The following is a 26,528-nucleotide window of genomic DNA, read 5'->3' as shown; positions in this document are numbered from 1 at the left end:
CTCTCAATTTTATGTTTTTATTAACTTATTAATGCATTATTAATATTTAGTTTTTTACACATTTTATCATATGTTTATACTATTTTTAGATGGCGTCAAAGGTGGCCTTTTCCCTCAAATCCTCAGTGCCATGTTATGTTTTGTTTTTGCTTAGTGCTCTGTGTGTGTGTGTGTGTGTGTGTGTGTGTGTGTGTGTGTGTGTGTGTGTCCGAACGCACATGCGTGTGTGTTTTCTTCTCTTCTTATATTTTTTTAATTAATTTTTTGTACAGAACTTTGTCCTTTGCCACTTGCCTATGAATGAAAAGTGCTATGCAAATAAGGTTTGATTTAATTTAATTTGACAAAAATGTCAAACCTATATTGTATAAACCTAAAAACACATTTGACATTAATACATTTTTTAAAATTAGCGCTAGTCAGCCAATCATGAACCTTAAAAAGCAACAGCCACTGCCAGTAACTGCCATGTAAATCTTACAAGAAGTCACAATTTGTTTTGATGGCAATTTTTGGGGTGACGATTCATGATTAGCAATATATGATTTGTTTTAAAAATGATAATAAAACCTTTTCAAAACAGTTTACAAAAGCTCTTCTTGGTAATAACTGAAATAATGTTTTAAATAATTATACAAACATAAATGTATGATATGTATAAAATCCGCAACCTTCAGAATGATTTATATTTATTATATTCAACACATGAAATTGCACCAAATTTTGCACCCGAGGTTGCAGATTTAGCCCAACAAGCAAAAGTATGTTCATAATAATTAGAGATGTCCGATAATATCGGACTGCCGATATTATCGGCCGATAAATTATTTAAAATGTAATATCGGAAATGATCGGTATCGGTTTCAAAAAGTAAAATGTATGACTTTTTAAAAGGCCGCTGTGTACACGGACGTAAGGAGAAGTACTGAGCGCCAATAAACCTTAAAGGCACTGCCTTTGCGTGCCGGCCCAGTCACATAATATAGTTTTTCCCACACATTCATTTATTTGTGGCGGCCCGCCACGAAAGAATTACGTCCACCACAAATAAAATTTAAATTTAAAAAAAAAAAAAAAAAATTTTTTTGTCCTGTCCAGCTTCTCAGGCAAATCATATAGTTGATGTAGATGCCCGTATCGGCTGTTCAGATTTACTTTACAAAAGAGAAGTGCATTATTTGTATTTGACCACTACTGTTTTCTGTTTATTTGTTACTGACTGTGGCAGGACACCTCTGCCTCTGTTTCACTTTATGTTGCTGGTAAATAATATGCTTGTAGTAGTAGGCTAAAGTTAAATTATTTAGTATGCACTAATTAAAGGGGCAGAGCTTTAAGAGACATTTTAGCTTTTATATTTTATAAGATATATTTTTTGTAAGAACCACAATTAATAAATATATTTCAGTGAATAACTTATTGTTCAAATCTGTATATAAATATGTACATAAAGTGTTGTAATTATATTGTAAAATGGATGGATGGATGGACGTTTAAAACAAAACTGTTATTATTAATTAGTAAGTATACATTTTTTGAGCCTTTTTAGAGAAAATCATATCATTGTAGTAACTTATGCAAATTACTTGATGATGTCATGGTGACCACGCCCATAGCCACGCCCCCACCGCCACAGGTATCTTGGCAGTTTATGGGAAACACTGTAATATCTACGGCTTTTCACACACACAAGTGAATGCATGCATACTTGGTCAACAGCCATACAGGTCACACTGAGGGTGGCCGTATAAACAAGTTTAACACTGGTACAAATATGCGCCACACTGTGAACCCACACCAAACAAGAATGACAAACACATTTCGGGAGAACATCCGCACCGTAACACAACAGAACAAATACCCAGAACCCCTTGCAGCACTAACTCTTCCGGGACGCTATAATATACACCCCCCGCACCCCCCCCCCAGCCATGCCCACCTCAACCTCCAGGAGAGCATGTCCCAAATTCCAAGCTGCTGTTTTGAGGCATGTTAAAAAAAAAGAATGCACTTTGTGACTTCAATAGTAAACATGGCAGTGCCATGTTGGCATTTTTTTTTCCATAACTTGAGTTGATTTATTTTGGAAAACCTTGTTACATGGTTTAATGCATCCAGCGGGGCATCACAACAAAATTAGGCATAATAATGTGTTCATTCCATTACTGTTGATATCGGAATTGGTAATTAAGATTTGGACCATATCGGAATATTAGATATCGGCAAAAAAAGCCATTATCGGACATCTCTAATATTTATTATATTTAACACATAAAATTGCACCAAAATTTGCACCCGAGATTGCAGATTTAGCCCAACGAGCAATAGTATGTTCATAATAATAATAATCTAATAGCATGAATTTAAATAGAAATTAGAATAAACTGATGTTGTAGTGTCAATAGGATGTAAAAGTAATGACAGCAAATAAAAGGCCAATTAAATTGCATTTTTTTAATTAATTTGAATACTTATCTTTTAGTTTGTATGCTATTTTTCTGGATTTAATATACTTTTATTGATTTCCTGGCATCCTTTAATCATTTAACGACTTACCGTTTTATTTGTATCATTTGTTATGACGCTGGTCAAACACGTTGGCTCTTACACAAATCCCTGAGAGACAAAAGACTTTATGATAACCTCCGTTTTCAGTGTCCTTCTTTGCAAATAATTCAAACTGACTGCACATGAAGTTAAGTTTGCAAAGATTGGATTTTCCCGCAGTAAAAAAAAAGCTGCCAGACATGAAGTAGAGGGAGTGACACTGTGACTGGGAAGTGATGGCGACAGGAAGAAAACTAAAGCGCGGGGGAGAATCTTAGCGCTGAACACATAAAAAAAGTCTCTATTTGGATGCGGCGAAGGCTATGGGAATCGCGGCGAGGCGCGGGTGCTTAAAGCGAGCGGAGCGTGAAGGCATCTAAGATAAAAGGTCAGGCGCAAGAAAACAAACAGGCCACTCGCTAGGACGAATGGAATTAATTGACTCATTAATATGCATGGCTAATAAAGCTCCAAATCCTAAAACAAAAATCATTGTCAACCATTCCCCTTTAATGGCTCTTATTTTCAGCTTGAGGAGAGCGCGTCTACAGGGCGTATCAATCTTTAAGGGGGGGGGGGGGGGGTCACCTCGCTGTTGTACGCTCATGTCCTCCCCAGCAGACAAAGGCGGAGTTGTTCTGCTGGAGGGATTAATTGAGAATTAATCCCGCTTTCTGGCAGCGGAGCAAACCGGCAGTTAAGAGTGAAAGTCATCCTGAAGGGTAGTTAATTGGTTCCCCCGTAGCACACAAACACACACAAAAAAAAAGGAAATCAAATGAAGCTTCAGAGGAGAGGAATCAAGCTGCATTTTTATTAATCCTCCCCGTTGTTTTTTTGTGTTCCGAGTTGTTGTGCAGAGCGACTTCAGTTGAAGGCTTTTAACGCGGGGCAACCGTACTGCCTTTTTCCAACTTATTTTGGGCAAGTGCCATTTGTGGCGGCCCCTATGGGCTGTGCAGTGTTTCCCATAAACTGCCAAGATACCTGTGGCGGCGGGGGCGTGGTCACCATGACATCATCGAGTCATTTGCGTAATTTACCACAATGATATGATTTTCTCTAAAAAGGCTCAAAAAATGTATACTTACTAATTAATAATAACTAGGGATGTCCGATAATATCGGCCTGCCGATATTATCGGCCAATAAATGCGTTAAAATGTAATATCGGAAATTATCGGTATCGTTTTTTTTATTATCGGTATCGTTTTTGTTGTTGTTTTTTTTTGTTTTTTTTAAATTAAATCAACATAAAAAACACAAGATACACTTACAATGAATGCACCAACCCAAAAAACCTCCCTCCTCATTCACACAAAAGGGTTGTTTCTTTCTGTTATTAATATTCTGCTTCCTACATTATATATCAATATATATCAATACAGTCTGCAAGGGATACAGTCCGTAAGCACACATGATTGTGCGTGCTGCTGCTCCACTAATAGTACTAACCTTTAACAGTTAATGTTACTCATTTTCATTAATTACTAGTTTCTATGTAACTGTTTTTATATTGTTTTACTTTCTTTTTTATTCAAGAAAATGTTTTTAATTTATTTATCTTATTTTATTATTATTATTTTTTTTTTAAAGTACCTTATCTTCACCATACCTGGTTGTCCAAATTAGACATAATAATGTGTTAATTCCACGACTGTATATATCAGTTGATATCGGTATCGGTTGATATCGGTATCGGTAATTAAAGAGTTGGACAATATCGGAATATCGGATATCGGCAAAAAGCCATTATCGGACATCCCTAATAATAACAGTTTTGTTTTAAACGTCCATCCATCCATTTTACAATATAATTACAACACTTTATGTACATATTTATATACAGATTTGAACAATAAGTTATTCACTGAAATATATTTATTAATTGTGGTTCTTACAAAAAAATATATCTTATAAAATATAAAAGCTAAAATGTCTCATAAAGCTCTGCCCCTTTAATTAGTGCATACTAAATCATTTAACTTTAGCCTACTACTACAACCATATTATTTACCAGCAACATAAAGTGAAACAGAGGCAGAGGTGTCCTGCCACAGTCAGTAACAAATAAACAGAAAACAGTAGTGGTGGTAGATAGACACAGAGCTTCATCAAACATCTGATCCACTGAACAAAGAGCTCCAAAAATCTTGAACTTTAGACTGCCATCAGTTTTACTCCCTACACTTAACCATGTGTTTCCTACTGCCTGCAGACTTTGCACCCTTTGTTATATACACATGTTGTGTTTCTAATATAAATACATTTAATAAAGTCAAATACAAATAAGGCAACAAGAGAAGTATCCTACACTTCTCTTTTGTAAAGTAAATCTGAACAGCCGATATGGGCATCTACATCAACTATATGATTTGCCTGAGAAGCTGGAGAGGACAAAAAAAAAAAATAATAATAATAATATTTTTTTTAATTTTTATTTGTGGCGGACGTAATTCTTTTGTGGCAGGCCGCCACAAATAAATGAATGTGTGGGAAACACTGCTGTGGTCACAAGGCTTTGTGAATCATGCTAGCAATGTTAAATTCTATAATCCCTACACAAAGGATTAATTACTTATGTTAGTAAAACGTGTTGCTTGGTTTGTCAACCAATCTTGCTCAAATTTGGTGTATACTGTTCAGTAGAGACGTCCGATAATATGGTACTGCCGATATTAGCGGCCGATAAATGCTTTAAAATGTAGTATCGGAAATTATCGGTTTCAAAATTATCGGTATCGGTTTCAAAAAGTAAAATGTATGACTTTTGTACACGGACGTAGGGAGAAGTACAGAGCGCCAATAAACCTTGAAGGCACTGCCTTTGCGTGCCGGCCCAGTCACATAATATCTACGGCTTTCCACACACTCACAAGTGAATGCAATGCATACTTGGTCAACAGCCATACAGGTCACACTGAGGGTGGACGTATAAACAAGTTTAACACTGTTACAAATATGCGCCACACTGTGAACCCACACCAAACAAGAATGACAAACACATTTCGGGAGAACATCCGCACCGTAACACAACAGAACAAACACCCAGAACCCCTTGCAGCACTAACTCTTCCGGGATGCTACAATATACACCCCCCCGCCACCCCCTACCCCACCACCACTTGAGTTGATTTATTTTGGAAAACCTTGTTACATTGTTTAATGCATCACAACAAAATGAGGCATAATAATGTGTTCATTCCACCACTGTATATATCGGTATTGGTTGATATCGGAATGGGTAATTAAGAGTTGGACAATATCGGAATATCGGCAAAAAAGCCATTATCGGACATCTCTACTGTTCGGTGTTATAGTATGGTATTTTCCTAACTATAGAGCGCACCGGCAGATATATACGTCGTGAAATTAGAAACAGAACGATTTTGTAAATGTTTATTTACATACCTTAATTGTTTCCAAACGGTAGTAAATCGGTTGATCAAACAAAACAGAAGTCATCGTCATGGCATTCGGGTGTATTGGCTTTGCTGAATCTAGTCCTATGTTGCACCCTAAAAATGTTAATACTGTAAGAGTTGTACTTATTACTCAGCAGCTGTTTGATTGTAACGTGCATCTACGTTGTAGTTTCCATTTACACATTTGTAGGCGTTGAAATTGCTTATGCTAATGCGTATTAGCATCAAGCTAGCGCATTTTTGGTAACATGGAGCCTTATGTTGGAGTGTTTTTTTTTTGAGTCAATTTCTTTGTTGACGTCGAAAATGGCAACATCACCTAAAGGTAGTGTTGCGGTGTCTGCTCTCAGTGCTGCTGGAGTGTTCGCCAAGCGAGTAGGCACCCAGGCACAAGAGTGCCGGATCCAGTACCCATGCCTAGTTACTGTAGAATACCTTTTTGCAGGGATCCTGACTCAATCTCCCCACAAGACAGAAAGCAGCAGCCTCACATAAACAAACTAAACAGGAAGTCCGTGGTGATTAGCAGTAATTGGGCTGTGGATTGAGATCTTGTGTGAAACATTCAACAAAAATTATCTTCAGTTTACTCCCCAATAATTAATGAAAAGTAAATACGAGGAGTCCGGAATAGGACAAAAAAAACCCAAGAAGGATGGGAGGGAGGGCAAAGACATGTTTACACAGTCAGAGGGTAAAATAAAGGCTTTGTATACACGCAGAGGGTTAGTGTCTGTTTCTCACTCGGACCCCCCACCCGGGGGGAGTCTTTGAATATTTACAGCGAGCTTGTTTATGCTGTGATCAATTTGGCCAGCTGTGCTTGAATTTAAAAAAAAAAAAATGTTGTTTACAACAATAAGAGCCAAAGCAGAGGAGGCGGGCGATCCCCCCACAGCCCTCCTCCCTTTTGATTGGAAGCCTGCGCAGTCCCAGACCAGCATTTGAGGCCAGTTAAAGAGGAATCAAAGCAACTCCTCCGCCAGACACGGAAGACTTGGATTGCGCGTGTGATCTTTGAGGAGCCATCCCAGGTTGCTGCAGCAAAAAGACGGGATTACCCGACGGCAGATGACTTCATTTCAGTGATCTGGCGCACTCAGAGACTCACAAAGTATCTTCACCAGGCCTCCGTGACAGCAGACAAGGCTTTTCCCTGGTTTAGTTGTAGTATGCATAACAGGCCACTAGATGGCAGTGCAATTGTGGCATAATGTACAAATATGAGTCGGGAAATTGTGTTAGATGTAAATATAAACGGAATACAATGATTTGCAAATCCCTTTCAAGCCATATTCAGTTGAATATGCTACAAAGACAACATATTTGATGTTCAAACTCATAAACTTTATTTAGTTTTTGCAAATAATAATTAACTTGGAATTTCATGGCTGCAACACGTGCCAAAGTAGTTGGGAAAGGGCATGTTCACCACTGTGTTACATGGCCTTTCCTTTGAACAACACTCAGTAAAGGTTTGGGAAGTGAGGAGACACATTTTTGAAGTGGAATTCTTTCCCATTCTTGCTTGATGTACAGCTTAAGTTGTTCAACAGTCCGGGGGTCTCCCTTCTGCTATTGCAGGTGCCACACATTTTCAATGTCTGGACTACAGGCAGGCCAGTCTAGTACCCGCACTCTTTTACTATGAAGCCACGTTGATGTAACACGTGGCTTGGCATTGTCTTGCTGAAATAAGCAGGGGCGTCCATGATAACAACATATGTTGCTCCAAAAGCTGTATGTACCTTTCAGCATTAATGGTGCCTTCACAGATGTGTAAGTTACCCATGTCTTGGCCACTAATACACCCCCATACCATCACACATGCTGCCTTTTACACTTTGCGCCTATAACAATCCGGATGGTTCTTTTCCTCTTTGGTCCGGAGGACACGACGTCCACAGTTTCCAAAAACAATTTGAAATGTGGACTCGTCAGACCACAGAACACTTTTCCACTTTGTATCAGTCCAACTTTGATGAGCTCAGGCCCAGCGAAGCCGACGGCGTTTCTGGGTGTTGTTGATAAACGGTTTTCGCCTTGCTTAGGAGAGTTTTAACTTGCACTTACAGATGTGGCGACCAACTGTAGTTACTGACCGTGGGTTTCTGAAGTGTTCCTGAGCCCATGTGGTGATATCCTTTACACACTGATGTGGCTTGTTGATGCAGTACAGCCTGAGGGATGGAAGGTCACGGGCTTAGCTGCTTACGTGCAGTGATTTCTCCACATTCTCTGAACCCTTTGATGATATTATGGAGCGTAGATGGTGAAATCCCTAAATTCCTTGCAATAGCTGCTTGAGAAAGGTTGTTCTTAAACCGTTCAACAATTTGCTCAGGCATTTGTTGACAAAGTGGTGACCCTCGCCCCATCCTTTTTTGTGAATGACTGAGCATTTCATGGAATCTACTTTTATACCCAATCATGGCACCCACCTGTTCCCAATTAGCCTGTTCACCTGTGGGATGTTCCAAATAAGTGTTTGATGAGCATTCCTCAACTTTATCAGTATTTATTGCCACCTTTCCCAACTTCTTTGTCACGTGTTGCTGCCATCAAATTCTAAAGTTAATGATTATTTGCAAAAAAAATGTTTTATCAGTTTGAACATGAAATATGTTGTCTTTGTAGCATATTCAACTGAATATGGCTTGAAAAGGATTTGCAAATCATTGTATTCCGTTTATATTTACATCTAACAACATTTCCCAACTCATATGGAAACGGGGTTTGTAAGTGCCCTGACGTTGTTGTTATTGTCTCACGCAGCTATGGTTATTCTTATCATATGAGCCACCGAACCAATGAAAAGCTAGCATCTCAGACATTTAAAAGTAAAAGTGAGTAAAAACATATATAGCTAAACATGCTTCACTACACACCGTAGCTCACCGGCGTCAACATGTAAATAAACGCCATTGGTGGTTCATGTGTACGCACACATCAACACACATACAGTATGAGATGAGATCAATGAGATAAGGTAAGAACAGGATATAAACTGCAGTGGAACTAGTTACAATGCAAGATGCCATGGAATTACAATGTTAACACTTTTGTGCAAATAAGTACAGTTGCACTTGTTTTTTCAAATGTGTTTAGTCTGTAAAGGAATGAGTTAAATGTTTAAAAGGACTGGTTAATAGTGCTATTATGAAGTGCAATGTCAGCACTATTTTTTCCCCCCTGCAATTTCAAATGCACTTGTTTGAATAAATAAATACAGCGTTTTAAAAGCATACACAATCTGTGTAAATATATTAGTCTGTGGTTAAAAGGACTTGAAAGGACTCGAAACTCAAAATGCAGGACTTGGGACTTGACTTGAGACTTGAGGGCAAAGACTTGAGACTTACGTATGACTTGCAAAACAATGACTTGGTCCCACCTCTGGTAACTACTTGGTATCGGATTGATACCCAAACTTGTGGTATCACCCAAAACTAATGTAAAGTGTCCAACAACAGAAGAATAAGTGATTATTACATTTGAACAGAAGTGTAATTAGAACATGTTAAAAAAGAAAGTAAGCAGATATTAACAGTAAATGAACAAGTAGATTAATAATTCATTTTCTACCACTTGTCCTTAATAATGTGTACAAAATAATAGGTGTATAAATGACACAATATGTTACTGCATATGTCAGCAGACTAATTAGGAGCCTTTGTTTGTTTACTTACTACTAAAAGACAAGTTGTCTTGCATGTTCACTATTTTATTTAAGGACTTAACTGCAATAATAAACATATGTTTCATGTACCCTAAGATTTTTTGTTAAAATAAAGCCAATAATGCAATTTTTTTATGGTCCCCTTTATTTAGAAAAGTACCGAAAAGTACCGAAATAATGAAGAAAGCTGTAGGTGGGATTGGTGTATTAGCGGCTGGCTGCAGCAACACAACCAGGAGGACTTTGACTTGGATAGCAGACGCGCTATCCGACGCTAACCGCCGACCGCATCGATGATCGGGTGAAGTCCTTCGTCGCGCCGTCGATCGCTGGAACGCAGGTGAGCACGGGTGGTGATGACTAGATGAGGGCTGGCGTAGGTGGAGCGCTAATGTTTTTATCATAGCTCTGACGAGGTCCCGTAGCTAAGTTAGCTTCAATGGCGTCGTTAGCAACAGCATTGCTAGGCTTTGACAGGCGGTACAGCATTAACATTGTAGTTACAGGTCCAGTGTTTGGTTCGGTGTCTCCTGATAGTAGTATTGTTGATTTTCTGTCTATTTTTCCAGTCAGGGGCTTATTTCTTTGGGGTCTATCTGCATTTAAGCACGATGCTACCATGTTAGCTCCGTAGCTAAAGTGCTTCACCGATGTATTGTCGTGGAGATAAAAGTCACTGTGAATGTCCATTTCGCCTTCTTGTTTCTCATTTTCAAGAGGATATAGTATCCCAGGTGGTTTAAAATACAAATCTGTGATCCACAATAGAAAAAGGAGAAAGTGTGGAATCCAATGAGCCAGCTTGTACCTAAGTTACGGTCAGAGCGAAAAAAGATACGTCCTGCACTGCACCCTAGTCCTTCACTCTCACGTTCCTCATCCACGAATCTTCATCCTCGCTCAAATTAATGGGGTAATCGTCGCTTTCTCGGTCCGAATCTCTCTCGCTACTGGTGTAAACAACGGGGAAATGTGAGGAGCCTTTCAACCTGTGACGTCACGCTACTTCCGGTACAGGCAAGGCTTTTTTATCAGCGACCAAAAGTTGTGAACTTTATCGTCGATGTTCTCTACTAAATCCTTTAAGCAAAAATATGGCAATATCACGAAATGATCAAGTATGACACATACAATAGATCTGCTATCCCCGTTTAAATAAAAACAATTCATTTCAGTAGGCCTTTAAGACAAGGTGGACAAAAAACCCGCACTTGAAGCGGTGGTAAACGTGACGTGGAATCGAGCGAAAACCCAGCGTGAGCATTGTTATGGACCGGCTGCCACACAGAGCGCAAATAACTCCATTGGCGTGATCTAGTGCCATCCTCAAGACGTCAGAATCCTCTTTACGGAGAATAATAAAAGAAAAGAAGTCATTTGAAGAGTGTCAGCAGAGCAAATAGTCCTACTCAGCAGTGCAGAAGTGCAGCTGGAACGCCACGCTGTCGTCCCCAACGTACGCCCCCGACGACACATAAATCTTCCCCTCGGCAGGATTCCTCCTCTCTGGTGATGAATTGTTTGCTACATCTCGGCGACTAAAACCCTTCGACCTCTTCAAACCCGGGTTTCTAATAACGCGCGGGTGCTGGGGCGAGGTGACAGCATGATGAATATCACAACAGACAGCTCCAATATGGGACAATTTTAGCCGATCGATATCTGGGCCGCAATATGGGAGAAAAGGAGGTGATATTAGAGCAGACAGTGTATTACAGATGGGCTACATCTCTCCTCCCCGTCAGCCCCTCACACTCACTAACTCATGGCAGCATCTGGTTAAGAATTAAGCAAACGTGTGACGCAGGCGTAACCCCCCGTTCTCTGCGCTCCACGTGCAAATAAACTGTGAATCACAGGCGTGCAGCTATTGTGTAAACCCGGGTGTCACACTTGCTTTCATGGAGGGCCACATCGCAGTAATGGCTGCCTTCAAAGGGACACTTTTTAAAAAAAATTAATTAAAATGCAGGCAATAACCTGTGATTAATCATCCCCCCCAAAAAAAAAAATATATATATTTGACAGCATATAAATGTGTAGCAGTATTCACCTCATATTATTACATTATTGCCTTTGCACTTGATTATTAGATTTTTCCATGTACAAATTAATGGATAAATCATACGTAAAGGTGACAAGTCAGTGTTTCCCACACATTCATTTATTTGTGGCGGCCCGCCACGAAAGAATTACGTCCGACACAAATATATATATATTTTTTTATTTTTTTTATTTTTTTGGTCCTGTCCAGCTTCTCAGACAAATCATATAGTTGATGTAGATGCCCGTATCGGCTGTTCAGATTTACTTTACAAAAGAGAAGTGTAGGATACTTCTCTTGTTGCCTTATTTGTATTTGACCGCTACTGTTTTCTGGTTATTTGTTACTGACTGTGGCAGGACACCTCTGCCTCTGTTTCACTTTATGTTGCTGGTAAATAATATGGTTGTAGTAGTAGGCTAAAGTTAAATTATTTAGTTTATGCACTAATTAAAGGGGCAGAGCTTTAAGAGACATTTTAGCTTTTATATTTTATAAGATATATTTTTTTGTAAGAACCACAATTAATAAATATATTTCAGTGAATAACTTATTGTTCAAATCTGTATATAAATATGTACATAAAGTGTTGTAATTATACTGTAAAATGGATGGATGGACGTTTAAAACAAAACTGTTATTATTAATTAGTAAGTATACATTTTTTTAGCCTTTTTAGAGAAAATCATATCATTGTAGTAAATTATGCAAATTACTCCATGATGTCATGGTGACCACGCCCATAGCCACGCCCCCACCGCCACAGGTATCTTGGCAGTTTATGGGAAACACTGCAAGTAGAGATGGACTGCCGATATTATCGGCCGATAAATGCTTTAAAATGTAATATCAGAAGTTATCGGTATCAGTTTCAAAAAGTAAAATGTATGACTTTTTAAAAGGCCGCTGTGTACACGGACGTAGGGAGAAGTACAGAGCGCCGATAAACCTTAAAGGCACTGCCTTTGCGTGCCGGCCCAGTCACATAATATCTACGGCTTTTACACACATAAGTAAATGCAAGGCAAACTTGGTCAACAGCCATACAGGTCACGCTGAGGGTGTCCGTATAAACAAGTTTAACACTGTTACAAATATGAACCCACACCAAACAAGAATGACAAACACATTTCGGGGGAACATCCGCACCGTAACACAACATAAACACAACACAACAAATACCCAGAACCCCTTGCAGCACTAACTCTTCAGGGACGCTACAATCCCAGGAACACAATGCCTACCGTCAAGCATGGTGGTGGTAGTATTATGCTCTGGGCCTGTTTTGCTGCCAATGGAACTGCTGCTTTAAATGGGACAATGAAAAAGGAGGATTAGCTCCAAATTCTTCAGGACAAGCTAAAACCATCAGCCCGGAGGTTGGGTCTTGGGCGCAGTTGGGTGTTCCAACAGGACAATGACCCCAAACACACCTCAAAAGTGGTAACGGTAAAGGCTAGAATGAAGGTTTTAGAATGGCCTTCCCAAAGTCCTGACTTAAAGGTGTGGACAATGCTGAAGAAACAAGTCCATGTCAGGAAAGCAACACATTTAGCTGAACTGCACCAATTCTGTGGTCAAAAATTCAAGCAGAAGCTTGTGGATGGCTACCAAAAGTGTCTTATTGCAGGTAAACTTGCCAAGGGACATGTAAGCAAATATTAACATTGCTGTATGTATACTTTTGACCCTCACATTTTCAGTAGACACATAATAAATTCATAAAAGAAGCAAACTTCATGAATGTTTTTTGTGAGCAACAAGTATGTGCTCTAATCACTACATCACAAAAAAAATAAGAGTTGTAGAAATGATTGGAAACTCAAGACAGCCATGACATGATGTTCTTTACAAGTGTATGTACACTTTTGACCACCACTGTATATGTAACCACCCTCCACTCAAAAAAAAAAAAATACGTAAAAAAATTCAAAACTTAGATAACTTTAATTTTCATTGAATTACCAATTAATTGTCATTTTACTCGCCTATAGAATTTTGAGATGGATGCATTGAATGTTATTTGATTAACTAACTTACAACTTATTTTCGTTTAAATCGGTTGAAAAAATGGAAAAAAGTGTATTTTACCCAAAGAATTTTGTCGCTTTTTTGGGGGTGTTTTTTTTTTACTTTTTTTAACCAAAAAATAAATAAAACTGCAGGATGTAGATTTAACCACCTTCCCCAGAAAAAATATGGAAAACATACTCAAAATCGAGACAAACAAAAATAAATGTTTTAAACCCCAATTTGGAAATATACATGCAATTCATCAGCAAATCAACATTTTTAAAAACTATGTATGGGGATAGGTTGATTGGCATGTCGTAGAATTTCTGACCTTTTGACCTATATTACTTGTCTATTAAGAATGTCCGCTCATTTTCAATTCTCTTCTATTTTGTGCCATTGAATGGACCAGTTGTGGGACAAAGGTGAATATGGAGTTATGCCAACCTGTCTACAGAATGTTTAGATTTTCCAAATATGACTAAGAGATACAAGGTTGTTTTGGAACAGACAAACCAAAACAAAACAATCATGACGCACTAGATAAAAACAGTGACGCGCGAGATAAAAAACAGTGACGCACAAGAGACATATAAAAAATGGCAGAAGACCGGAACTCGTCAGTGATTTTGGCTTGTGTGTGTCTTGTTTGCTCTGGAGTAACATGTGGTCTGTCTGCACGGCCAACTCAATTCAACCTGCACTTCTGATAATAGGTAAATAAATTTGTTGTACTAAACTACTTTTGTTGCCTGCTTAAGCTTCGGACAATCCACTACAGCAACACTAAATTGGCTGTACAAAAAAAGCTTTTATCAATTACGCCAAATAGCGAAAGTGAAACCGCTTTTATTAGGACATGATCTCGAGAAATTAATCCACGCCTATATCTCGACTCGTTTAGACTACTGCAATGCCCTGTATGTAGGCATTAGCCAGGCCTGCAGCTCGTGCAGAACTCTGCTGGTCGTCTGCTAACACAGACCCGCAGACGTGAGCACATCACCCTTCACTGGCTCCCTGTGCGTTACCAAGTCAATTTTAAACTCCTTCTATTTGTTTTTAAATGTCTAAACAACCTCGCCTTTTTATCACCTTGTGATAAAATGGCAACCAAGGTAATCAAAAAGGTTAACCGACGAACGAGATTTCTCTACAGAATTTCCTCTCTGGTCAACAAAAGCACCTTGAGGATTCTGGCGGGAACTCTCGTTCAACCCTTTTTCGATTACGCATGCACCTCCTGGTACCCTAGCACCTCCAAAACCCTCAAATCTAAACTCCAAACATCCCAGAACAAGCTAGTCAGATTACTTCTAGACCTCCACCCCAGATCACACCTCACTCCTACCCACTTCTCCAAAGTGGGCTGGCTCAAGGTGGAGGACAGAGTTAAACAACTTGCACTGAGCCTAGTCTATAAAATCCGCTACACCTCCCTGATACCGAAGTACATGTCAAACTACTTCCTTAACGTAAATGACCGCCATAACCACAACACCAGGGGGAGCTCCACTAACCACGTTAAACCCAGATTCCGAACTAACAAAGGTCTTAACTCATTCTCTTTCTATGCCACATCAATGTGGAATGCGCTCCCAACAGGTATAAAAGAAAGGGCATCTCTATCCTCCTTCAAAACCGCAATAAAAGTTCACCTCCAGGCAACTACAACCCTAAACTAACACCCTCCCCGGATTGCTAACAATCAAATGTAAACAATCACATGCAGATACTTTTTATTATGCCTTCTGATCTCTCTCTCTCTCTCTCTCTCTCTCTATGTCCACTACTTGATGTCCATATTCCCCCGCCCCCTCCACACCCCTGATTGTAAATAATGTAAATAATTCAATGTGATTATCTTGTGTGATGACTGTATTATGATGATAGTATATATGATAGTATATATCTGTATCATGTATCGTGGACCCCGACTTAAACAAGTTGAAAAACTTATTCGGGTGTTACCATTTAGTGGTCAATTGTACGGAATATGTACCTCACTGTGCAACCTACTAATAAAAGTCTCAATCAATCAATCAATCGTGCCAACATATCTCTCCGACCTCCTTCAGCCTTACTGCCCCACCCGATCCCTAAGATCCGCTGCTACTGACGGTCCCTGACACAAGGCTGAAGCTTAGAGGTGACAGAGCTTTCGCCGCTGCTGCTCCCAAGCTCTGGAACGACCTACCTCTTATAGTTAGACAAGCCTCCTCTCTTCCTGTTTTCAAATCTCTCTTAAAAACATACTTTTATTCCATGGCTTTTAACACTGAGTGATATCCATCCTGCAATGGCGCCCCCTGCTGTGAACCTGTTTTTATGTTCTATTTTTTTTTTTTTTTAAATTGTTTCTTTTTTTTTAATCGTGCTCTGTTTGTGTTGTGTTGTGTTTGCTCGGTTCTCTTGTTGTCTTTTGGCCTGCCCATTGTACAGCACTTTGGCTACCCCTGTGGTGGATTTTAAATGTGCCTTATAAATAAAGTTGATTTGATTTAATGAGGTGGCGACTTGTCCAGGGTGTACCCTGCCTTCCGCCCGAATGCAGCTGAGATAGGCTCCAGCACCCCCGCACGGGACAAACGGTAGAAAATGGATGGATGGATGGGTATTTCTAAAAATCATACAAATATCTAAATTAATTATAATAATTTTACCACTCATCAGAATTTGGAGATGCATGCATTGACAGTTATGTTATTTATTTAACTAACTAAAATATGTTTTTTTCCGGTAAAAAAAAAAGACAACACATTTTGAAATGAGTATGTTTTATGGGTTCATATTAGGGATGTCCGATAATGGCTTTTTGCCGATATCCGATATGCCGATATTGTCCAACTCTTTAATTACCGATACCGATATCAACCGATATATACAGTTGTGGAATTAACACATTAGTATGCCTAATTTGGACAACCAGGTATGGTGAAGATAAGGTACTTTTTAAAAAAATGAATCAAATAAAATAAGATAAATAAATTAAAAACATTTTCTTGAATAAAAAAGAAAGTAAAACAATATAAAAACAGTTACATAGAAACTAGTAATTAATGAAAATGAGTAAAATGAAGTGTTAAAGGTTAGTACTATTAGTGGAGCAGCAGCACGCACAATCATGTGTGCTTACGGACTGTATCCCTTGCAGACTGTTTTGATATATATTGATATATAATGTAGGAAGCAGAATATTAATAACAGAAAGAAACAACCCTTTTGTGTGAATGAGTGTGAATGGGGGAGGGAGGTTTTTTGGGTTGGTGCACTAATTGTAAGTGTATCTTGTGTATTTTATGTGGATTTAATTTAAAAAAAAAAAAAAAAAAAAAAAAAAAACGATACTGATAATTAAAAAAAAACGATACCGATAATTTCCGATATTACATTTTAACGCATTTATCGGCCGATAATATCGGCAGACCGATATTATCGGAAGACCGATAATATCGGACATCTCTAGTTCAGATGCAACAAACCTTGCGAAACGTCCTCTCAGTGAGCATTGAAATGATGAAATGTATTATGACGTGTTTGGATGTTTGCACACATTTAGGGTGAAATCATGCCATTTGTAGGAGAGCTGAGCTGCTAAGTGCTGGCCCACACAAATGCAGAGAGACACGCTGACAAATCCAATGTGTAATTGTGTACATTTAGTCCCATATTGAAGTGTCAAAGCCGCTTTCAGTGACTTTTGTTTGCCAGCTTGATGAATTGGACGCCTTTAAACGAGTTCCCTCCGTCGGCGCCAGGCGAGTATGCAAATGTGTGCGTGCAGGTGTCATTAGAGGTCTGAGTTTAATTTGGAGTAAATTGCGGCGCGGGGGATCCATCACAAACATTTATTGAGCCTCAGATGAATAAATCAATCACGGAGTCCCTCTGACAAATTAACCGACACGCTTCTCTTTGTCGGGCCCCGCTGCCTGCCGAACGCGGCGGGTCGGTTAACGTGTGTCGCAGGAAATGCGAGGAGACACCTTCCACTTTGCCGCCGAGACGCGAGCGATGTCGGCAGAGCAAGTGACGAGAGAGAGAGAGAGAGAGAGTCCAAAGTCCAGACACTGCTGATGGAGCTTAATATCGGCCCTCTCTCCCTCTGGGGGCCGGGGGCAGAGGGCCCCTCTGCTGTCAGCTGCAATAGGACCGGCCTTTTTGTGACTCGGTTAAGGACTATTAATGGAACACAGAATCTCTTGTCAGCGTTTCATTAGAGACTGATAAACGTATAATACGTGCGTGTCAGACATGGCGTGCAACACGTCCTATGGCAATCCTTCATGAATATTTCAAGACAGTTTCCATGACGACGGCCGGAATAACACGACAAATGTTCATCGGCGACCGTGTTGTGCGCATGCCAGGCCACTAGTTGGCAGTGTAAGTCCGACCTCTCGTAGATTGTTTTTGTTACTACGTTGTCGTCGTTGAGTATTCGCGGCCAGAAAGTTTTGTGTCCAAATTTGTCGCGTCATAATAAAAAGCGAGAATCGCTCATTTTAGACCGAACATGGTTTTCTTTTTTTGACATCCAGCATCAGACATTCCCATCCATTACATCATATTCACATCAATCATATATCTATTGTCTGCCACAAATGTCAAAATATTTTTGTTCATATCCCATCCATACCCTGCCCAAAAAAAGAAAGAAACAACAACAAAAACTAAGTATTATCTACAAATACATCGATTAAATAAACAGACAACAAAAAACAAAACAAACAAAAAAAAAAGAAAATAATAATACATTAATAATAATAATAATCAGAAATAAAATGAAATATAAACAGATACATATATATATATATACATATATATATATATATATATATATATATATATATATATATATATATATATATATATATAATATATATATATATATATATATATATATATATATATATATATATATATATATATATATATATATATGTATATATTAGGGCTGCAACTAACGATTAATTTGATAATCGATTAATCTGTCGATTATTACTTCGATTAATCGATTAATAATCGGATAAAAGAGACAAACTACATTTCTATCCTTTCCAGTATTTTATTGGAAAAAAACAGCATACTGGCACCATATTTATTTTGATTATTGTTTCTCAGCTGTTTGTAAATGTTGCAGTTTATAAATAAAGGTTTATTTAAAAAATAAATAAATAAAATAAAATTAAATTAAATTAAAAGCCTCTGCGCATGCGCATAGCATAGATCCAACGAATCGATGACTAAATTAATCGGCAACTATTTTTATAATCGATTTTAATCGATTAGTTGTTGCAGCCCTAATATATATATATATATATATATATATATATATATATATATATATATATATATATATATATATATATATATATATATATATATATATATATACATATATATATATATATATATATACATACACTAGCGTTCAAAAGTTTGGGGTCACCCAAACAATTTTGTGGAATAGCCTTCATTTCTAAGAACAAGAATAGACTGTCGAGTTTCAGATGAAAGTTCTCTTTTTCTGGCCATTTTGAGCGTTTAATTGACCCCACAAATGTGATGCTCCAGAAAGTCAATCTGCTCAAAGGAAGGTCAGTTTTGTAGCTTCTGTAACGAGCTAAAGTGTTTTCAGATGTGTGAACATGATTGCACAAGGGTTTTCTAATCATCAATTAGCCTTCTGAGCCAATGAGCAAACACATTGTACCATTAGAACACTGGAGTGATAGTTGCTGGAAATGGGCCTCTATACACCTATGTAGATATTGCACCAAAAAGCAGACATTTGCAGCTAGAATAGTCATTTACCACATTAGCAATGTATAGAGTGTATTTCTTTCAAGTTAAGACTAGTTTAAAGTTATCTTCATTGAAAAGTACAGTGCTTTTACTTCAAAAATAAGGACATTTACATGTGACCCCAAACTTTTGAACGGTAGTGTATATATACACAGACACATACATACATATAAACATATATGTACATACATACATACATACATATACACATATAGGGAGTAATCCCTTTTTTTTTTTTTTTCAGTACAATCACTCATTTGAAAAATTAAAGTCAGGTTTATGGGGCGTGAAATAGTTGACCCAATTTTCCCAGTATGAAGTAAATTTCTCCAATTTATAATTAGTAAAGGCAGTTATCTTCTCCGTTTTATATACAGTATGTCCATTGTTGTTTCCATCCATTGCTTCAAAGGTGGGCTCTCCTGGGATATCCATTTCCAAATAATGGTCTTTTTACAAGCCACCAGTAGGATGTTCCTTAAGAGTTTATCTTTCTTCAGCCAGTCCTGAGGTACATGTCCGAAAAACAAAGTTTTACTTTCGAGGGGTATTTCACGTTTGCTGTATCTCTTTCCAATAGTCCTTTATGACGGAGCAGTCCCAGAAAACATGCTAGTGATTTGCATTTGATCCAGGGTTTTCTAAGGCTACATCCACACCGCAGGGTCGGATGTCCAATTCGGATTTTTTTTGGGTCAAATTCGATCTTTTTAGTGGACAAGTATTACAAGAAAAAAATGTGATTTCTAATGTGAATGCAATCTGACCCACATGGGGACATGACGTCACGACTCTCATTTGTGGCAGTTTCAGGACAATGACCCCAAACACAGGGCAAAAGTGGTAAAGGAATGGCTAAATCAGGTGGCTAGAATGAAGGTTTTAGAATAGTCTTCCCAAAGTCCTGACTTAAATGTGTGGACAATGCTGAAGAAACAAGTCCATGTCAGAAAAGCAACACATTTAGCTGAACTGCACCAATTTTGTCAAGAAGAGTGGTCAAAAATTCAAGCAGAAGCTTGTGGATGGCTACCAAAAGTAGGGATGTCCGATAGTGGCTTTTTGTCGATATCCGATATTCCGATATTGTCCAACTCTTAATTACCGATACCGATATCAACCGATACTGATATATACAGTCGTGGAATTAACACATTATTATGCCTAATTTGGACAACCAGGTATGGTGAAGATAAGGACCTTTTTAAAAAAATTTGATAAAATAAAATAAGATAAATAAATTTAAAAAAAATTCTTGAATAAAAAAGAAAGTAAAACAATATAAAAACAGTTACATAGAAACTAGCAGTGAATGAAAATGAGTAAAATTAAGTGTTAAAGGTTAGTACTATTAGTGGAGCAGCAGCACGCACAATCATGTGTGCTTACGGACTGTATCCCTTGCAGACTGTATTGATATATATTGATATATAATGTAGGAAGCAGAATATTAATAACAGAAAGAAACAACATTTTGTGTGAATGAGTGTGAATGGGGGAGGGAGGTTTTTTGGCTTGGGGTACTAATTGTAAGTGTATCTTGTGTTTTTTATGTTGATTTAATAAACAAATAAAAACATAAAAAAAAAACGATTCCGATAATTTTTGATATTACATTTTAAAGCATTTATCGGTCGATAATCCGATATTATCGGACATCTCCAACCAAAAGCGCCTTATTGCAGTGAAACTTGTAACATGTAAGCAAATATTAAAGGCCTACTGAAATGAAATGTTCTTATTCAAACGGGGATAGCAGATCCATTCTATGTGTCATACTTGATCATTTTGCGATATTGCCATATTTTTGCTGAAAGGATTTAGTAGAGAACATCGACGATAAAGTTCGCAACTTTTGGTCGCTGATAAAAAAAGCCTTGCCTGTACCGGAAGTAGCGTGACGTCACAGGTTGAAAGGCTCCTCACATTTACCCATTGTTTACACCAGCAGCGAGAGAGATTCGGACCGAGAAAGCGACGATTACCCCATTAATTTGAGCCAGGATGAAAGATTTGTGGATGAGGAAAGTGAGAGTGAAGGACTAGAGTGCAGTGCAGGACGTATCTTTTTTCGCTCTGACCGTAACTTAGGTACAAGTTGGCTCATTGGATTCCACACTCTCTCCTTTTTCTATTGTGGATCACGGATATGTATTTTAAACCACCTGGGATACTATATCCTCTTGAAAATGAGAGTCGAGAACGCGAAATGGACATTCACAGTGACTTTTATCTCCACGACAATACATCGGCGAAGCACTTTAGCTACGGAGCTAACGTGATAGCATCGTGCTTAACTGCAGTTAGAAACAAGACGAAATAAGCCCCTGACTGGAAGGATAGACAGAAGATCAACAATACTATTAAACCCTGGACCTGTAACCACACGGTTAATGCTGTCCAGCCTGGCAAAGCCTAGCAATGCCGTTGCTAACGACGCCATTGAAGCTAACTTAGCTACGGGACCTCGACAGAGCTATGCTAAAAACATTAGCTCTCCACCTACGCCAGCCCTCATCTGCTCATCAACACCCGTGCTCACCTGCGTTCCAGCGATTGACGGAGCGACGAAGGACTTCACCACGATGATCGGTGCGGTCGGCGGACCGGAGACGGAGGAAGTCAACCCAGACAGGTGAGGACAGCGACGCGGCGGCGGACGGTGTTGTAGCTTTCGACGACACCCCGGCCGCCATCAGAGTCGGCAAGAAACATATTTCCTCATGACATGATGTTCTTTACAAGTGTACGTAAACTTTTGACCACGGCTGTATATATTGAAGCAGTTGCATCTCAGTCCTCCGCTCGTCAAATGTAAAGGAAACTCTTTTGACGTCCAGTCAGGGCGAATCGCTCCGGACGGTCCCCATTGTTGGCGTTCAGCAGTCGGGGCCCCGAACGTACAAGAAAAGAAATGCGTCATATTCAATTAAAGTTATTTTTCAGCGCTATAGAAGAAGCGGGCACACAGCTGGGACCCTGGGTCCAGTTCACAAAGTCCTTTTGATCATTTCCTGCCGCAGTTTGGAGAGTTTGGAGTCCCGCGGAGCCCCGTGGAGGACGGGGGCCAAGCCCATCCTATTATGATAATTGCGAGGCATCAACTTCACATGGCGCTAATGGCCCCAGATCTCACTGATCAAGAGCACACATTCAACTTTTGTGTGTGCGCGGGGAAGCAGACATTATGCAACGTGTCCTGCTCGTCTTCCCAGTAGGCAGCGCTCTTCACATTTCAGCGCTCCGAGCGACGCCACGCCACGCTTTGAAGAGCGCGGCGAAGTTACATCCACTCCTCCCGCGAGGAAGCTGATTGGTAACCGTGGCCGTTAATCAGTTAATCGTCCTTTCTTCACGTTTCTTTTCGCTCTACTCGACCGCAAAAAAAAAAAAGTATCAGAAGGTGGGATAATGAAAAAAGGTGTGAGGTTAGAAGATGTTCTCTTGGTCTTATTAACCTCCTCTCTGCCAAACTCGCCTTGCAATGAAATCTTTAGCCTCTAACACGCAAAATTAAAACTGCCCTCCCTTGAGCGCTTTTAATTATTCTTCCTTTTTCTTCTCCGGGAGAAACTTTTTGTCCCTTTGCCGTTGTGCCCTTTCCTCGCCAACCTCCGGTCCCACTCCCACTCCCACACTGCAAAAAGTCAGTGTTCAAAAACAAGGACAAAAAATACAAAAATGAGGGGTATTTTACTTGAATTAAGCAAAATTATCTGCCAATAGAACAAGAACATTTAGCTTGTCAAGACTTTCTAAAACAAGTAAAATTAGCTAACCTCAATGAACCCCAAAATACCTTAAAATAAGTATATTCTCACTAATAACAAGTGCACTTTTCTTGGTAAAAAAAAAAAGACACCTTTTTGCTCAATATGTTGAAAAATATTCTTAAATGAAGTAAATGCTAGTGCCCTTATCTTGACATAATGATATGAGCTCGGCATTACATTTCTTGAAACTAGCAAACTTACACTAAAAACTAGTTTGGAAAGGCAAAAAGGCAACGCTCATGCAAATCATATGGTCTAAAAAGGCATTTTCCCATCGATAACATGACATCATCACGCCAAGTGCGTGCTCTTTTAGTCAATTAGTGAGCAAGGAATATACCGTATTTTTCGTACTATAAGTCGCAGTTTTTTTCATACTATGGCCGGGGGTGCGACTTATACTTAGAAGCGACTTATACTCCGAAAAATACGGTAACCTCCTCCTGCCAAACTCGCCTTGCCAGGAAATCTTTAACCTCGAACACGCAAAATTAAAACTGCCCTCCCTTGAGCGCTTTTAATTATTCTTCCTTTTTCTTCTCCGGGAGAAACTTTTTGTCCCTTTGCCGTTGTGCCCTTCCTTCGCCAACCTCCGGTCCCACTCCCACTCCCACACTGCGAAAAGTCAGTGTTCAAAAACAAGGACAAAAAATACAAAAATGAGGGTTTTTTTCCTTGAATTAAGCAAAATGATCTGCCAATAGAACAAGAACATTTAGCTTGTCAAGACTTTCCAAAACAAGTCAAATTAGCTAATCTCAATGAACCCAAAAATACTTTAAAATAAGTATATTCTCACTAATAACAAGTGCACTTTTCTTGGTAAAAAAAAAAAAGACACCTTTTTGCTCAATATGTTGAAAAATATTCTTAAATGAAGTAAATGCTAGTGCCATTATCTTGACATAATGATATGCGCTCGGCATTACATTTCTTGAAACCAGCAAACTTACACTAAAAACTAGTTTATTTTTCTTAATGGAAAGGCAAAAAGGCAACGCTCATGCAAATCATATGGTCTAAAAATGCATTTTCCCATCGATAACATGACATCATCGCGCTAAGTGCGTGCTTTTTCAGTCAATTAGTGAGCAAGGAACATACCGTATTTTTCGGACTGTAAGTTGCAGTTTTTTTCATAGTTTGGCCGGGGGTGCGACTTATACTTAGGAGCGACTTATACTCCGAAAAATACGGTAACCTCCTCTCTGCCAAACTCGCCTTGCAATGAAATCTTTAGGCTCTAACACACAAAATTAAAACTGCCCTCCCTTGAGCGCTTTTAATTATTCTTCCTTTTTCTTCTCCTGGAGAAACTTTTTGTCCCTTTGCCGTTGTGCCCTTTCCTCGCCAACCTCCTGTCCCACTCCCACTCTGCAAAAAGTCAGTGTTCAAAAACAAGGACAAAAAATAGGGGTATTTTACTTGAATTAAGCAAAATGATCCGCCAATAGAACAAGAAAATTTAGCTTGTCAAGACTTTCCAAAACAAGTAAAATTAGCTAACCTCAATGAACCCCAAAATACCTTAAAATAAGTATATTCTCACTAATAACAAGTGCACTTTTCTTTGTAGAAAAAAAAAGAGAAATTTTTGCTCAATATGTTGAAAAATATTCTTAAATGAAGTAAATGCTAGTGCCATTATCTTGACATAATGATATGCGCTCGGCATTACATTTCTTGAAACCAGCAAACTTACACTAAAAACTAGTTTATTTTTCTTAATGGAAAGGCAAAAAGGCAACGCTCATGCAAATCATATGGTCTAAAAATGCATTTTCCCATCGATAACATGACATCATCGCGCCAAGTGCGTGCTCTTTCAGTCAATTAGTGAGGAAGGAATATACCGTAGTTTTCGGACTGTAAGTCGCAGTTTTTTTCATAGTTTGGCCGAGGGTGCGACTTATACTTAGGAGCGACTTATACTCTGAAAAATACGGTAACCTCCTCTCGCCAAACTCGCCTTGCAATGAAATCTTTAGCTTCTAACACGCAAAATTAAAAATGCCCTCATTTGAGCGCTTTTAATTATTCTTCCTTTTTCTTCTCCGGGAGAAACTTTTTGTCCCTTTGCCGTTGTGCCCTTTACTCGCCAACCTCCGGTCCCACTCCCACTCCCACTCGCTGGCCAGGCCTGTCACGCTCCACCCTCCCTTCCTCCCCCCTTCGCTCTGTTCTTTCCCTTTCTCTCTTTCTGCAGGTCTGTTTAATTCTCACCTTGCGCTGCCCTTGTCATCAAGCCGCTCAAGCACAAAGCCAGGAGAGAGGAGTGTTTACTCATTTCCCCACTACATTACCCTTCCTATTAATCACGCCGTGGAAACTTCTGGACACTGAAACATTTCTGCGGACCCTCCCCTCCCCTCCCGTCCCCCGACCTGCGGGGGTCCGACTTTAAATAGGCACTTCTGTTAAATTCAAGCTGAACATGATTAGGTTCACCGAGGTCGCCAAAAGATCGGGTTCTTGTGCGCAGAACCAAGGTCACAGTTTTAGTGGGATCCCGTTCAAATTTTGAGAATTTGTAGCGGTGCTTGAGTTCTCAACGTGGGCCAAAATGTATATTTCTATCAGCAATTTCAGTGAAATTATGGCATTTTTTTCTTAGCTTAGTTGCAATGCATGCAATCACAAAAAAATGAAAGGATGCCTGTGGGTTACGTCGTTCTTGTCTACGACCATCTTGAAAACCTGTCCACTTGTACTATACACGGGAAACCACATTTGGTGACTTACGTTTGTATTTTTTCACTTATTTCATAATGTTATGACTTTAGGAAGCCATTTATATGAAAAAATGACAAGTTTTTAAAATAAAATATTTGTTTTTATTTTTCGTAATATTACACATGTCACGCCGTCTCTGCTCCACAGTAAGTCTTTGCTGTCGTCCAGCATTCTGTTTTTGTTTACTTTGTAGCCGGTTCAGTTTTAGTTTTGTTCGGCATAGCCTTCCCTAAGCTTCAATGCCTTTTCTTAGGGGCACTCACCTTTTGTTTATTAAATTATTACGTAAAAACAAAATATTATTACACTTGCGGCCAAATCATTAGAGACACTACGAACAAATTAGTACGTAAAAACAAAATATTGTTACACTTGCGGCCAAATGATTAGAGACACTACGAACAAATTCTTACGTAAACATAAAATATTGTTACACCTGCGGCCAAATGATTAGTGACAATATTAACAAATTAATACGTAAACACAAAATATTATTACACCTGCGGC

General features: G+C 38.9%; 1 protein-coding gene across 1 annotated transcript in view; it reads right to left on the bottom strand.

The window, feature by feature from the left end:
- The window catches only part of LOC133659242 (dachshund homolog 1-like), a 254,149-nt gene extending 228,173 nt beyond the window's left edge, over positions 1-25,976 (bottom strand). Inside the window, exons 1-2 of the mRNA XM_062061975.1 lie at positions 25,956-25,976; positions 11,060-11,238 (exon numbers count right to left, since the gene is read on the bottom strand). Coding sequence (XP_061917959.1) covers positions 11,060-11,238; positions 25,956-25,976 — 200 coding nt within the window. The remainder of the gene's footprint in view (positions 1-11,059; positions 11,239-25,955) is intronic.
- Positions 25,977-26,528: the final 552 nt, after the last annotated feature.

The sequence above is a fragment of the Entelurus aequoreus genome, linkage group LG10 (assembly GCF_033978785.1).
Source record: "Entelurus aequoreus isolate RoL-2023_Sb linkage group LG10, RoL_Eaeq_v1.1, whole genome shotgun sequence".
NCBI classification, from domain to species: domain Eukaryota; kingdom Metazoa; phylum Chordata; class Actinopteri; order Syngnathiformes; family Syngnathidae; genus Entelurus; species Entelurus aequoreus.
This window is presented reverse-complemented; position numbering and strand designations above follow the sequence as displayed.